Source organism: Taurulus bubalis (genome assembly GCF_910589615.1).
Source record: "Taurulus bubalis genome assembly, chromosome: 3".
Taxonomy (NCBI): Eukaryota; Metazoa; Chordata; class Actinopteri; order Perciformes; family Cottidae; genus Taurulus; species Taurulus bubalis.
The window spans coordinates 12,202,557-12,218,877 of NC_136591.1; the positions used below are offsets into that span (position 1 = coordinate 12,202,557).

The following is a 16,321-nucleotide window of genomic DNA, read 5'->3' on the forward strand; positions in this document are numbered from 1 at the left end:
GGGGTAGAGTGGAGGGTTATTCAGCTAAGAACATAACTGTGGCCGGGCTCACAGGGCAGTAAGCGGTGGTGGGGGAGGGGGGTTATGGGACAATACTGGTAGTATCGAGGGGTTCAGGGTCAGTGCTGTGATGGCGAGCTGTGATGGCGAGCTGTGATGGCGAGCTTTGCTGCGGCTGCGTATGGCGCGGGGGGATTGCTTGGTAATGGTTAGGGGGAGGTGGGTGTGTCCAGTCGGCCGGAGCAGAGGCCGTCTCATACTTTGTAGTAGATGTTGGCCGGGCTCTGAGGAGGCATCTCCTGGACGATGTAGACGGGGTGTCCGTAGTCTCCGCTCACCTTCTCGTAGTGCGGGCAGTAGGCCGAGTCTGACGTCCGCAGGGGGATGATGATGTCGCTGGGCTCGGAGCCGTTGTTGTTGGAGCTGCCGAGGCCCCCGCCGCCTCCCCGCTTGGGGCTGGTGAGGGAGGACAGCGACAGCGGCGGGTGGTGGGTGTCCGAGTGCTTGGCGTGCCGCCGTCTGTAGCACACCACGCAGATCACGGCCGTCACCAGCAGGAGGAAAGCCGAGCCTCCCGCGGCGCCGGCGATGAGGGCGATGTTGGAGGCCTGAAGGGGCCCGTTCTCGCCACCACCCTCACCCCCGAAGCTGTTCGTTCCTCGGGACTGGGTGGAGTTCCCCGCTCCGCCTGAAACAAAATCACAGAACAATCTTACTTGGCTGCTCCCAGTGTTTCCCTCCGACCCATACATACATTTTTATAATCGCCGCGGACAGACCGGAGCAATAACGCAGCTTGCTTTTGCAATTTAAGTTTTCATGAGCTTTTAAACAAACATACCGATCCTGACGGGTCTCTCCCACAAAGACATGAGTAATGGCGGTGGTTTAGCTCTGCGAGTGATGGCTGTGAAGACTTAACCCGGAGGAATGCAGCAAATCTCACAGACGCTCACATGTGGTCTCTTTATTGATGTAATGAAGTGGACAGCAGTGCTTATAAAATGGGAGAGGGATGTCCATGTGCGAGAGTGAGAGTGCTGCGCCGTGTAAACTCTTGTGGACAGCCGGGCTAAGCCGCAGAGTGTATCAAGGTAACACACTCTATTTCCCTCGCCTGAACAACTGTATTTACTTAGCATTTCAGCCGGCCACATGAAGAGCGCCTCCCCGTCTTGCTTCTACCACCAGACCACACACTCCGTCTGCCTGCCTGCCTGCCTGTCTGTTTGTCTGATTATCAAACTGTCTGTCACACTATCTGTCTGTTTGTCGGCCTCTGTCTGTTGTGTGTCTGCCTGGAACCTAAGATCTTCACAGCCTCGGAGCTCACAGTTTTCTCAGCGGGAGGTTGGGTCAGAACTCAGCAGGTGAATGATGGTCTGGTTATGTGTGTGAGTTTGTGAGTGTGTGCATTAGTGTATGTGTGTGTGTGTGTGTACTGGGGGGGGCAGCTAAAGCTCTGGCACCTGGACCGTGTTCATGTGTGTGGCGAACTGGTTAAGGCCGGTAATGCGAATCCCTGCTATATAGAGCCTTTGGATTGGCCTATCATTATTCTTGGCACACATCTCTTTCTCTTCTCCCTGTCTGTCGCTCTCCTCCGCCTCCTCGCCCTCCCTCGCTCCGTGGTTCTCTCCATCTTCGGGTTATTGTAGCCGTAATGACCCACCTTGGTCTGAGCTCAGTGCCTAGCAACGCAAACACACGGACGGACACAAGCAGGCGAGGAAATACGTGCAAACGCACCTCACACCCCCCACACCCCCCGCTTGCTCAGCGCCCCCCGTCGCGCCGGACTGACTGGGAGCAAAGCGCTAATGCCGGACGTCGATTACGCTTCCCTCTCCTCCTCCCGCTTTCTTCCTCTCTCCATTAACCCACCATCCCTCATTCTCCATCTCCATTATGATCGCCGCCTTTCACCGGCTCTCTTTATTATATCCTCTCCCTTCACCTCTCTTCCTCCGCCTTCTCTTCTCGCTCCCCCTATTTTCCACTTCTCACTCCCACCTCTGTTTCCTTTTCTTTTTTTTATCATGCGTCAGACTTTAAACACCCCCCCGGCCCCTCTTTTTTATTTCACTAGTACATTTTTCCTACATTTTTTTAACATTTACATTTTACATTCAACAGGTCAAAAATGAAAGAACATGTCAAGGTGGTAGTCTTTGAGCCAGCTGTATAATTCACATAGTTGGTCATGTATATGTTTTTTTAACACGTTTTTTGGAACCGTTTTCTAATGCAAGAGAGTCGAGACACTATGACTTCCCACTCAGCTGTTGCACAGGTTTTATGTAAATTTGTGAAAATGTCAGCATAAAGTGTGATTCAGTGCGTGTTTCCATCAACAACCTAAATGAATACATTAAAGGAGATCCGAGAAGATTAGATAATTAATGCTGCACCAGTAACTCTGACGCATCGTGGCATTTCATCGCTGCTTCCCACATTATGACTACTTTATAAATGATTATTGATCTATCCATTTATGTATGGCATACACTCCTGTGCTCTTTGCACTGGTAGTTTGGGCTTCTGATGACGTGACAGCACCTGGTTTTACAATGGAAGATGCAGAAGAAGTGTTATTTAGTAATTTTTAAACTTGCTACAGTCCTTTTCGCTCTTTTTTTAATAAAACATTCTGACAGTTTCACCCAGGTTGTTTCAATTACACAAACTGCCATCGCCGTGAGCAGTGAGTGGATTAAGGATGTAATGCAGAGCTACTATTACATTTGTATCTATGTCTGTTTATTTCACACAAATATGTGTATTCAGATTTAAACCGAGTGGGAGTGAGATGTGAAGCTGTTCAAAATCATTAAATCGCTTACTGCTTGCTATTACTAAGTCACACACAGTGCCAGGTTTCAATGTCAGATCCCGAGGTATAAATAACACCAGCTTTATCCTGCAGTGCTCAACTAATCTGGCAAAAACTGATGACAAGTTGTTGAGAATAAATGCCAGGATATTGAACCTTAAGCCATCCACACCTCCATGCTACAGGCTATTTCGAGACAGTCAACTGGATGGCCTGGATGTAATGATTATGAGGCCGTGCGTCTAATCGTGGACAAGAGGTTCGTGTTTGTGGCAGCACAAGATTAAAAACACGAATGGCGCCCGGCTGAGCTGTATTGGTAGCTAGCTAAGCTCTAGGTGAACTAGCAGTATGGATGTGCGCTTCTTTTGTGCGGAAATATGGCTGGTGGGTGTAGTTTTGGTAGATAGATAGTTCCTTTATGAAACGGCTTCACTTGAGTTACCTGGTCGTGATTCCCGGAAAGTTTTGAATTTTTCAAATGTATTGTATTTTGGCGCTATCGAGTACACTGCGAAATATGCATTTTTTAATTTGTTGTGAATTGTCCCTTTAAGAACAACTATTTTCTATTGTCGCCAAACAGATATGTGATCCATTTATCCAAAATGAACATCTTAGAATCCTGCCACCACTTTAAAGAATGATTTGGCTGTATGTGTGTGTGTGTGTGTGTGTGTGTGTGTGTGTGTGTGTGTGTGTGTGTGTGTGTGTGTGTGTGTGATATCTGTGTAGTTTGATTTGACTGACTCGAGCCTCTGAGGGAGGTTCATATGACCTAATCACGCATTCGTTTACATCATTAGAGAGGATCAGATTAGACAAACAAAATGATCGTGAACAACCAGCAATATTCCAGTTATTAGCTAAAGTGATTCACACGTGAATTATTAATGCTGGCATTGCTGTCGTGGCAGGAGTCAAAATCATTCCAGATGAGTGTGTGCTAATAAGTCCTTGTGCGAGTGTCAAAAATGTGTAAAATCCCTCATTACGATGTAAATCAGTCTTGGAGTGTGTCCAGAGTCATCTGTCTCTTCTACAAACAATGCATAGTATTGTTCTCACTTCACACATGCAGTTCTCACCTATGTGAGGTATGGACAAGTGATTGGACGAGGTGTGAAGTCAAAATAAAGAGAGGGAGACGTGAGCAGATCACTTCTCCTCCGCTGAATGACTTTGAGGTATGAGTATGAATCTAGCCTCTCTCCATGTTCTATTCCCTGCTCCTTTTTGCTTTTCAATTATTCCTTTCTTTTTCCTCCTCATGTGCCTCCCACTTACCCACCCCGCTCCATCACTCCCCTGTCTCCTCGTCTCTCTTCCCTCATCTTTCCGTAATTCTCATTTCTTTCTTTCTCCCTCTTGACGGAACTCAAGAATCCAGGCCACCCAAACTAATGACAATATAACTCTCTGAAATGTCGCCGCCGGTCTAGCCCTCCCTCCTGCTGCCCTCTCCTCCCTTTCCCTTTCTTTTTTTCTTCTCTTGCTTCTCCCAAGGTAGCTATTAGCCATCCATTCCCCGCCTGCAGCACTTAGCTCGGAGGGCCCGTGCGCAGAGACCGGGAGGAGAGCGATATAGAACAGTGGAGAGAGAGAAAGATGTGGATTTAAATAGAGAGATCCACACATGTCACCGCTGCACATTCTCCATCTGTCGCCTCCCTCTCTCCCTCCCTCTCTCCGCTGCCTCTCTTTTTATCCACCAGTCTTTTCCCTACATCCATTTTGTGGCTAGATCCGCTGTGGCTTATCGTCGTTTGCTCTCCTGCTTACCTGGGTTTCTGCTGGTGGTGCGTCCTGCTGGCGGCTCCTTCTTCGGGGGCAGCCCATATGGGCCTGTGAAGGGAAAAATATATATGAGTAGGGTGGCAGAAATACCAAGAACTACAGCAGCTGAGGCTCTCGGAGCTGGAACCAATAACATCAGCAAAGAGAGAGCAAGCCAGAGAGAGAAATAGAGACGGACGGGCTGTAATAACGGCTTCCCTCCCTTCCTCACCCATTATGAGAGAGCACATATTGATCGAGCTTCTATGGGCCGTGTACGAGCACTTTTCCATTTGTTTGAATGGGAAACTAAGGAGAGGCTGCTTGTTGTTTTGGCCAGAATTAATTTACACAAGGCCATAACGGCTTGTAATCTGTAGTCGCTAAATCAGGCCATCTGTCTAGCAAGCCCTCAGTAATGGTGATGGCATTAAAGTGCGTTTGTGTGACACGTGCAAACACACACACAAACACACACACACACACACACACACACACACACACACACACACAGAGATGCAGATATTGAACAAGTGCCACTCCTCACCGCTGAAAGAGATGGTTCAGAAAATACTCATTTTGTTGGCTTCTGAGCCATCTGGCCAACAGGAGGCCGGAAGAATAGAGTTTTTATATCGGGACGCACGACGACTCAGCTCCGCCGTTTATGCAACATTTTAAAAAGAAAGTCTGTTATTGGTCGTTGCGGCAGCAGGGGGAGAGCAAAAATGGATATGACCATGGGGTGCTTATGGATGAAACTGTGCAGTAAACCCACACACTGTATTACGTGCCATGCGCAGGACTGCTGTGTGTGTGTGTGTGTGTGTGTGTGTGTGTGTGTGTGGCCGGCAACCCTATACATGCTGACATTTAGAGAAGTGTAAAGCTAATGGTTGGCGGCTCCCTCATGACAGTCAACCAAACAGAAGTTAGGGGCGGTGCTGTCTGGATCAATAGAAACGAGAGGGAGGGTGTGTGTGTGTGCGTGTGTGTGTGTGTGTGTGTGTGTCCGTTCCTGGGAGTGAAGCAGAGCGGCATATCTCATCAGGGATCACCATGAGGCAGCACGTCGCTTATTTAGATGACAAACAACACAGACGTGACCTTTCAGCCACACAGCAGATAAGACAGGAAGACAGAGGAAGAGCGAAAACAACAGAGAGGGAGGACCGAGAGGGGAGAGTCGGAAGGAGAGGTGGCAAGCATGCAAAGTGAAAGGGAAGTGATGAAAAATGGGAAAAGGGGAATTTGAAAAGGGAGGCGAGCAATGTTGCTCCAGTGAAAAGGGGAGAGAAAGATGACAAACAGAAAGAAGTGTGTCTTAGATCTTCACAGAGTTGTGTCAGAGTGGCTTGAATACGTGCGTGTGGGGAAGGTAGCGTTTCCAGTGCCCGTGTGGGGGAAAAGCACTGGGAAAGAAACGCGTGTGGTGCTTCTATTGAGCGTAGCTGACTGTGCTGATCTCATTGGCTGATAGAGCCACATAAGCGCCACTTGGCTCATAGCAATGTGCAACAAGACACACACAAGGCCTGATAACGCGGGACAGTGTGTGTGTGTGTGGGGGCGGGGGGTCGTGTGAAGGACAGGTGCCTATTATGTGTAGGAATGCGCATCTCAGTGAAAATGCTTAAATGGCCTTTTTTTCCTTCCTTTTTTTTTGCTGTTTTTTTAAAAAGCCTGTATGTGAGGGTCATTACCTGTGAATTATTTATTTCTTTTTTCCAAACAAATTAGAAGTGTGTGCAGCTACGAGTCATTAAAAATCACTGACTGTGTGCTTCGGCGCTGAATGGAGTCATTTTTGCTCTCACTGGCAGGTCAGCCGTGTGGGGAAATGTGTGTGTCCTGCTGCTGCTGCTGTGTGTGTGTGTGTGTGTGTGTGTGTGTGTGTGTGTGTGTCCTGCTGCTGTGAACGTGAGTGTGTATGTGCTCAGCTCCTTGCATGTGTGAACTTAGGTTTACCTGGAATTCACCTAGAATGTATACCCCACACGGGGATGGACAAGTCGCAATGTGTGTGTTTGAGTGTGTGTCTGTTTGTGAGTGTGTGTGTGTGTGTGTGTGTGTCCAGCATGAGTCAGCGGTACAAGGGAGAGTGAGAAGGGAGTCAACCGGGCTCATTAGAGCTGACTGATCCCACATTTCTCTGCTGTTCTCACCACTTAACGAGCCCTAATATGCTCAGAGAGAACACACGAACAAAGAGGCGAGTGCGTACGTGTTTTCACTGGCGTGTGTAAGAACGAGGGAAGATAAGGGGGACGGTTTGAAAGTGGAAGAGGCTGCATGTCATGTGAGGAACGTGCACGGCTCTGTACTGTGCAGATGGGAGATGGTGTGAGACGCAGCGGCCCGGAGCCGATGTCTGTAGTCGTACCATGTGTTAAAGGTATAGTTTGGGTGTTTTGAAGTAGGGTTAAGTATTAGGCTAAATATTTTAAATATGGTTGACATTTGAACTGATATTGATTTCTTTAGATGTCTAAAACACGTTTTGCTCTGCTCCCGTGAGGGGCTCCTGTCTGCTCTCCATTGACTGTAGGTATAATACACACACTATGGATAAGTACCTCATACAACCCCACTTCAAAAACACCCGAACAATCCCTTTTAAGTGAGTGATGGTGTGCGATGCATGGTGTGTGTGTTATGAGTGAGCGTGCAAAGACGAGTGGTGGATTCACGGGTGTGTGTTTGTGTGTGTGTGTGTGTGTGTGTGTGTGTGTGTGTGTGTGTGTGTGAAAGTAATGTAGGACAAGAGAGTTGACAGGACTTACTCTGCCCCACTTTCAGGACCACCTTCATGCCTTGCGTGGCACACACTCCGCCTCTCATGCTTTCCAGGCCTTGACGCGTCCCATCTGACGTAGCTGGAGGGATGGAAAAACACAAAATGACACAATTAGCCGAGTACCATACACACACACACACGGTGAAAAGCCATCCGTTAAAGCCACACAAATTAACTTTCTCCCGATCTAGCCAACAATGGCCTCTATTCATATGGTCGGCCATTCCAGAGGCAGCGAGTGACATTTGCAGAGGCAGCGATTTAAAAATCCACCAGAAACTCTGAAATGTCAAACCATGTGGCGGCGGCACTTTAATAAGTCCTCATTTAGCAGACCACTGGAATTCATTAACACCCCCACCGCTCTGCATGGTATCAACCGCTTTAAGGCCGGTGCTATTGCTGCTGGGGTTGTGAAATAGCAGAAGCGGGAGGTTGGGGGGGGGGTGGACCGGCTGAAAATAAAGAAAAAAAGGAATGGTAATCCAATCAAGGCCGGATATAAAATAAAACGGCGCCCCTGAGACACAAAACACTGTGTGTAGAGAGAAACTGGGAGAATACAGAGTATGTTGAATGAGTTAAAGCTCCAATGTGTAATACCCCATTACCATCACTGGTGCTCATGTTTTAATTAAGCGAATTAAAATAATTTTGGGATTTGAAATTACGGGACTTATGCGTTAATACGGGCAATGAGGGATTTACCGTGAATTTTTAAGCTTTAAATGTTTTTTCCTTACACTGGAAAAAAAAGAAATGCAACAATTCAATCAGAATAGTAAGAGATACGGCGTCACACATGCAATCAGCCTCCTAACCGGCTCTGGAGTCCAACGCTCTCCGGCGACGCTATAGGAGGGAGGCCGAAGGAGGTCAAGCAGTGCCGACTAAGTGCACAGGCAAGAGGGTGTGTGGGCATGAATCCTTGTAACACTCAAACACTTCTTCTTACATAAAGCATGTCTGCGAATGCATTAAAGATCACTGGTCTGCAGGTCACAGAGGCTGGAGGTGGAGGAGGAGGAGGATGAGGAGGAGGAGGGAACACACAGTGAGAATCCGGATAGGTGGGATCAAACAGTAAAATTGGAGGGATAGAGACATGAAAATGGAGAGTGCAAGAGGAGGAGAGAGAGAGAAAAGAGAGGAGGGGGTAAGGGATGGAGATGAGAATCAGAGTAATTTGTAGACAAACTTCTCACTCATCGCTCCGGCCTTTCCATCACACAAAGAGTTATTTTGCCACAGTGGCTATAGTAAAAAAAAAAAGACAGTAAACATATTCTTCTTCCCTCCATCAACACCCCAGCACACACCACCTGTCTCTCCTTATTTTCCCTCTATAGCCCCCCGGGGCTAACCCTCAACTTGTCTCCTGAAATAAATAGAAAAGAAATAATAATTTCAGCCCCTCCACTCAGCTTCAGGCTATAGATTAGCCTGTTTGAAGCGAGGCAGAGAGGGAGGGATGGAGAATGGAGAGAGAGAGAGAGAGAGAGAGAGAGAGAGGGAGGTGTGAAAAAGAGGCAGCTTTACTTCTAACACCTCCGTCACTCTCTCTCCCTCCATCTCAGCAGGATGCAGAGTGTGAAAGCAGGAGGAGGAGAGAAGCAGGCGGGGGTCAGGGCGAACAGCAGTATGGTGGGGAAGCCAGGAGACAGGGATGGATGAGGGGATATATAAAGAAGTGCTGCGAAATAAGTTTGTACTCTAAATAAATTTGTACTCAACACAACTATTTGTTGTGTTGCCCGTGCATTTTAAATTATAGTATTTTTTCCCGTATGCGTGAGATCTGTTACACTTATGTAGGAGGAAGATGTAATCTATTTAAATGAAGTTCAAGTGATTGGAAATTAAGTTTGTGCTTAACGAAGTAAGCTTTTTTTAAATTTAATTGGGCTGCTCAGATGTCGCAATCAACTTGTTTTTGAAAACATTATTCAGAAAAGATTGGGCCTCAAGCAAGAACCACTTTTATGAACACATATCATTTTAAGTACGGACAGATTTATAGCACAACATAACGGACTGATTCAGTCGTTGTCAAATTATCCATGGTTTAAATTATTAATATACAGAAGGAAGCAGAAAACAGAAAAAGCAAATAAATGTGTTTTCTGTATGTTTCCTAATAATAAAATGCACAAAAATATTTATATTTTTATGTGGGACTGTTTCCATTATCAGTGGATAAATGTAAACAAATTTAACAAACGCCACTGCACCTAAATCACCTTTATTTATTTATTTTACTTAATTAATGGCATTCTTGTTCAGGGGAATCAAATGAAGCCAAATTAATCCATGATTAAATGCATTCTTTGAAAAGTATCATCTATCTTAATTATCCTCAAGCTAAAGATGCATCTCTGGAGACGTGATGAAGATGTCGCAGCTCTGAAGTTCGAAGGAATGGATGGAGTCCACTGGTCCGGGAGAGAAGGGCAGATGACTATGATATCTGAGAGTAATAACTCCTGACACACAAAGGAGGACGAGAAGGTGACAGGAGACGAGGGAGGTGACGAAGACGAGGCGGAAGAGAGGAGGATGAGGCCATGCGGAGGAGCGAGGCGGGGAGACTGATTGCCTGTGACACGCTGTTTGTGATATGATGGGGACAGGAGACTTTGTGAGACACTGGAGATGACCCATCAGGGCCCAGTGGACACAGGGAGGAGGAGGAGGAGGAGGAGGGAGGAAGACAAGGTTCATAGAAAGAGGGAAGAGCGGTGGAACAGAGAAAAAGTAGAGCAGTTAAAAACAGAAACTAAGGAAGGAGTTTAGATGACATGATAGATAGCAGAGAGGTAAAATACTCTAATGTCTCCATTATGGAAAAGTGCAGCAGTAATGGATACAAAGAAGAGGGAGACAGAGCGGCTGAGAGCCAAATTGAACCAGGAGAGCCTCCACATATGTGATTTTGCAAATGTGAGTTATTTATAATCAACAGGTCACAAATATCACAAGGGCACATTTTTGTTAAAGCAGTGGACTGCATCACGAAACCACCCTTTCAAATCCATTACATGTGTCACAGGTGGTGGCCCTATTTCTGTGGAGCTCTGTTACTCGGGAAGAAAGCGTATCAAAGAGATCGAAAACATTCCCCACCATCAAAAGTGCCCAACGCGGGAAATGTTGCGAAAGTGGATATCGGCAAATCACAGGTTTGAATTATCACACCTGTGAAATCCTGATGAGAGGCTAGAGATGAGAACGGGAAAGATGGGGAGATGTGGGAATGGCGTGCCTCAATTCTTTCCCATCTCACTTTGGGAGGAGAGGGAGAGAGAGAGATGGGAAATAAAGAGAGTGGGGAGGAGTGTATCGAGCAATTTGGGATGAGATAAGAGAAGAAAGGAGGAAGAGCAGCGAGAGGGAGAAATAGGGAGACAGGGGAAGGATGAGTAATTGAGACAATGATCAGCAGTGATGGAGGGGAGGGTGTGAAGCGCTAGAGGACGGAGGAGAGGAAGGGCGTCGCTCCGCCACCCTCGTTTTCGACAGGAAGACAGGAGGGAGAAGCGGAGGAAGTGGAAAAACTTAATTAATGAAATAATACCGCAGTCAACCTCGATCAGACTGCACAGCGGGCCTCTGCACACACCGAGGGAGGCAGCCAGGCAGGCCGGGGGAGGAGTGTGTGCATGTGTGTGTGTGTGTGTGTGTGTGTGTGTGTGTGTGTGTGTGTGTGTGTGTGTGTGTGTGTATGTGTGTGTGTGTGTGTGTGTGTGTGTGTGTGTATCTAGTCCATAGAAAAGGATCAGAGTGGAGGAGAGTCTCTCTTTCTTGTTATTACCAAGGTCAGGCCTCCTCTCGGCCTGTATCCTCGCTGCCGAGCGTAAAAGTGGACTCATATCTCGCATCGTTCATTCACTCGGGGGCTTAAATCCCACCCCCCCCCTCCTGACATGCTCCATGTTGACTGTCACCCGCTGCGGCGGACTATGCAAAGCGACTTAATTTGCATGAAGACGCAGCCCCGGACCTCAGTGTTTGCCATCTCACTCTATTCCTTCCCCCTCCTGTGGTGTGTTTCGCAGCCCTGGTTATATATTCCACACATGCTGAGTGACAGCCGGCCTCCCGCAGCAAAACACTTGCTCCTGTGTGAGTGATGTGAGTTTGTGTGCTCGCCCATTTTGTTATTTCCATCACGTCCTTCTGTCTACTTTGGGACACGACTCACATTTGGCTTTGCTCAAAAAGTCGCAAGAAGTGCTGTCTTACCGCCTGATTTCAAGAATCTCTGCTTGAAATGGGATTTCGACATCACGTACGCATTCCAGGTTTTGGTGTAATGTGCTGTTTAAGGGAATGGGTTTTGTGTGTGTGTGTGTGTGGGGGCGGGGGGGGGGGGGGGGGGGGGGGGGGGGGGGTCCTGTGTCATTGGCCTCAAGCTGGTTTGTGATTTTTAAATCATTGGTAGTCTCACAAAACAAAAACAAAAATGCCATGCACATTGCTGTACTGTATTATGTCACAAATAAGAATTTAGTTTTCATTGTTAAAGACTTCCTACTTTATAATACATACATACACACATATTTGCACATATTTGCATATATCTACTTCAAACTGATGCATCCTTGTGTTCAGTTCATGTTTAATTCTAGCATCTATTTAGAATACCAACTGAAAAAAAAATTATGAAATATTTATTTGTTATTAGAATTTTTTTTAAATATTTATTGCAACTTGAGAGGGGATATTATTAAAATTAAAATGTGTGTTTAATCAAGACCTTTCTGAAAAAAAATTGACGTGCTAAAGTAAAGTGAAATAACATCAAAGACAACACAAATAAGTACGGAAACGCACATCACAAACAACATGACTAGAATAACTCGACAACAACGAACCCCAGCATGCTGGTTGAAAGTGCTGTGTTTGCTCCACCCCCTCCTACCCTGTGTGGCTTTTGTCAGTCTTTGTATGACGTCATCACGCCCCCAGAACATTTTCCCGGAGCGTCTCATCACAAAGCGGATGGGTTTACGTTGCGCTTAGTGGAAAGCATGGAGTGTCTCACACACTGAATCAGACGCCGAGGAGCGGGACAAAGTGTCAGGATTTGACGACATGGGAACGAGACAGGTTGATTTAATATGTTTTACTTGGAGATGACAGGATGTATAATACACAGAGAGGAAGGGGGTCCACCAGGACTCCCGGGCAGATTAATGTCACTAGAAAAGTTATGAGGCTTTTATAGGAGAGGTGAAGCTGTCCAAGTACTGGATGTGTGGCCCGGCTATTGCAACAGTCCAAGCCCGCTACTGTACACACACACACACACACACCTAAATGACACACACATGCCTCGAGCTTGATGTGGGTGCATCTTTCCCCCGCTGACAGCCAGATTAAAAGGAGCAACACTGGGAATGTGGCGCGCAGCAAAAAGAGCAGATTAAAGAACAAACGGAATGAATAAACAAGCAAACAAGGGCCAGGAGGAACAAAGCTCACTTGCTCGCTCTCTGACGTTACCCGAGCACCCCCGCCTGCCTCTGGCGTGTGATGGCGTGTGATGGCGTGTGATGGCGTGGTAGCCGTATCATGAGTGCGTCGGGTTCGCGAACGTGACGATCACGAATGCAAATGTGACGTGAAAGACACAAACGCAAGTGGGAGTTTTTCGCTCTGTCTGCAGGCACACTGGCACTGCGTGTGTGTGTGTGTGTGTGTGTGTGTGTGTGTGTGTGTGTGTGTGTGTAAAGTGTGTGTAAAGTGTGCCCATCTGTGCAAATCAACCTAAAACCAATGTGTTGCTTCACAGCAGCTTTGCCTTTAAAATCCTCCTTTTAGTTCCACTTGTTTGGCTTTTGGACCACATTCTGCAAAAACTAAGTCTGGCACTCGGGCAGACTGGGAAATGTGTGTGTTTGTGTGTGTGTCTGCATGGTGGTAGTGTGGTTGGGGTGCAGAGGGTACTTGGGGTGGGATTTACAGTTGCCTTCCTACTTAAATTTGTAGTCCTCACTCTCCAGAGGCTTGATGAGCTCCATGTGTGTCATCTAGATGATGAAGAGCATATAACCTGATCCTCGCTCCCTGGAGGTTGACGCTGAAGGATTCCCTCCCTTATTTTCTCCTTCTCCCCACATCCTAGCAACCCACCAACCTCCCACCCCAAAAAAACTCATGTCGCCATCGAAACTTCCTGTAACTAAAAGAGTCTCCATAAATCTCTCATGGCGCTTTTATAACCTGGCTATGACGCATTAACGAAGCCATCACAAGCCATTACCTCGCCGCTGCGGCGAGGAGGGAAAAAAGGCATTAAGTTGTGTACTGAAACAGAACCGGCATTATTTTAGCTGCCTGCATGAAAAAAGAAAAAAGAAAAACCACACCGGGCGAGTATTATTTTCACATTCCGTCTCCAAATACACAACACACTACATTACTTCCAACATAGCGTGGATCTCTTTCCAAACTTTTTGTTTCTACAAGAAGTGCAGCGTTCTTGTTTCACTGTTGCAGACAAAGGCCCACTGTTGACTGTTGTTGTGGTCGCACTTGATCCCCAAAACGAGGACGGCGCAAAAGGCGTCGGCGCGTTCGGCGCCTCTGTTGCGCGCGGTGACGTGGCGGTATGCATGCGGTTGGGAGAAAGTTGATGATGTGTTTGTAAAGCGAGATTTGTGCCGATAAAGATGTGCCGGCCTGTTAAATATAGATAGCGTCCACTTTTCTTTGTGTTGTGCTTTGAATGTGGAAATAGCACAACAATATGGCATTGCTTTGGTGACGGTGGTTTCTATTTAAAAAATCTGCTTTTTTAATTTAGATTTTTCTCTCTTCTTTCTTTCTTCTTTACGGAATAGAACATTTAATCTGACCCATGCAATGCTGAAAGGGTAAGATAAATCTAATTACTTTACTACCTAAAGTGCACGAACAAATTAAAGCCAAATTCCTGGCTGGCAACCAATTTGACTGAATCCTGATGGGAACTCTTCATTTCCATTTTCATTTGTATTCTGCAATAATGTGATTTAAAACGCACACAGGTATGGCTCAAGCGATCTGTGACTTCTCTTAAACTGCTTCATACAGGTTCATGTGGGACATGGACAGGCCCACATCGGGAGCCAAGTCATGGTCACAGGCTGAACTCACATGATGTGTCACATGCTGACCAAAAAGACACACACACACACAGACACACGCACACAAATTCAAAGAGAATCTCACGCAACCACCAATTTCACACATGCCTCCACAGAGGACACCATTACCTCAAAAACTCGACATGTCATACACGCAACCAGCACATACACACATATAGACACACACGCACACACACACACACACACACACACACATACACACACACACACACACACACACAATCCACCAGGGAAAAATGATCTCAGTGTCTTTGCTTGCGTGCGGTTGATCTCTCCTCTGTGCCCGATGACATTTTAATTCTCAGCAGTTATTCTCTTTCCATCCATCCTGTTCTATTACGATCAAACCACCCCACCTCTTTACTCTCTCTCTCTCTCTCTCTCTCTCTCTCTCTCTCTCTCTCTCTCTCTCTGTGTCTGTCTGTCTCTCCGTCTTTCGATGTCCCGTGCGCTTGGAGGGTGGGCAACTCGGAATCACATCGTATTAACCTCCAGCACCAAAACACACACAACAAACTGGGCCACGGCACAGCAGCCCCTCCTCCCCTCCTCCTCCTTCATCCTTTATCCTTCCTCCTCCTCCTCTTCACATCGCCCAACAGAGTTCCGAAAAAGGAGGACTAGAGTGTGGAGTGCACCTGATCTCTACATCTGACAAACACACACATGCACGCACACCACTGAGAGGGAGTCTGATTGCTTGTGACAGATCCGCTGCCATTTCATGCTTTAGTACGGAGGCAGCGAGTAAAGAAATAATATTGTTGGAGGTCTGAAAAATGCTGCGGTATTCTGTCACATGGTTGTTTTGGCTTGGACTAAATCCAGCTCATAATTTATTGAGACGACACCATACTGGTAATCCAGTTTGGTGTAGTCATGTTGTATGTGTGTGTGACCTCTCGTTTTCATACATCTAAATGTTGCATGCATGTATGTATGCAGAGGTCATTGAGTGTGAGTGTGTGTGTGTGTGTGTGTGTGTGTGTGTGTGTGTGTGTATAGGAGACGTCCCCCCAGCTCATAATCTGGTTTGATGTACAGCCGGTTAATGATGGCTGCCGACTGCAACATGAACACAGTGTGGTCACTGTGTCCCTGTGCGTCAATAAACAATCTGCGCACAACCCCCTAAAGCGGCTTACAGTTCCTATAATATATATATATGGGGCTGAGAGGGGTCAGGGAGAGAGGGAAGGGGATGGGGGGGTGGGGGAGGGAGGAGGAGGCATCACAAGGCATAAACACAGATGTAGATTTCTCTCCAGTCATTCTCACGTTAATTAAACGACCAGAACAGAAACAAATCCCGGACGAGAAAATAATCCGCGGCGAGTGAATGTCAGCGCCGGAGCATAGGCACGCATAATTGACCGGCAGAACGAAAGAAAGAAAAGAGGGAGTCATTAAAAAGAGGCCCAGTGAGTGGCTGGATGAGCCTTGTGTAACATCAGTAAAGTGCTAGCCATGTAGGACAGTCACGACCAATGTTCCTTACAACTGGGTCAATGTTCCCGTCCCGGGGCAGCGAGGGCATTATGTGTGTGTGTGTGTGTGTGTGTGTGTGTGTGTGTGTGTGTGTGTGTGTGGCGAGTATCTATCCGTTAACTTCCACAAACCTGTAAGAAACTGCTATCCCGGCAAACCCCTGTCAAGTGCACCTCTGAGTGGACCTCCATGCATATTGAATGAATACTTCAATGACTACTTATCAATACTTAATGAATGCTTATCAGTGGATCCCGGAGTGACTTCTGCAGCACT

At 46.9% G+C, this 16,321-nt stretch overlaps 1 protein-coding gene across 1 annotated transcript in view; it reads right to left on the reverse strand.

Moving 5' to 3' along the window:
* Positions 1 to 254: 254 nt before the first annotated feature.
* Positions 255 to 16,321, reverse strand: part of efnb3b (ephrin-B3b) — a gene marked incomplete at both ends in the record, with an annotated part of 70,526 nt that continues 54,459 nt past the window's right edge. Inside the window, 3 exons of the mRNA XM_079215953.1 lie at positions 255 to 688; positions 4,616 to 4,678; positions 7,393 to 7,485. Of these exons, the coding sequence (XP_079072079.1) occupies positions 255 to 688; positions 4,616 to 4,678; positions 7,393 to 7,485 (590 nt within the window). The remainder of the gene's footprint in view (positions 689 to 4,615; positions 4,679 to 7,392; positions 7,486 to 16,321) is intronic.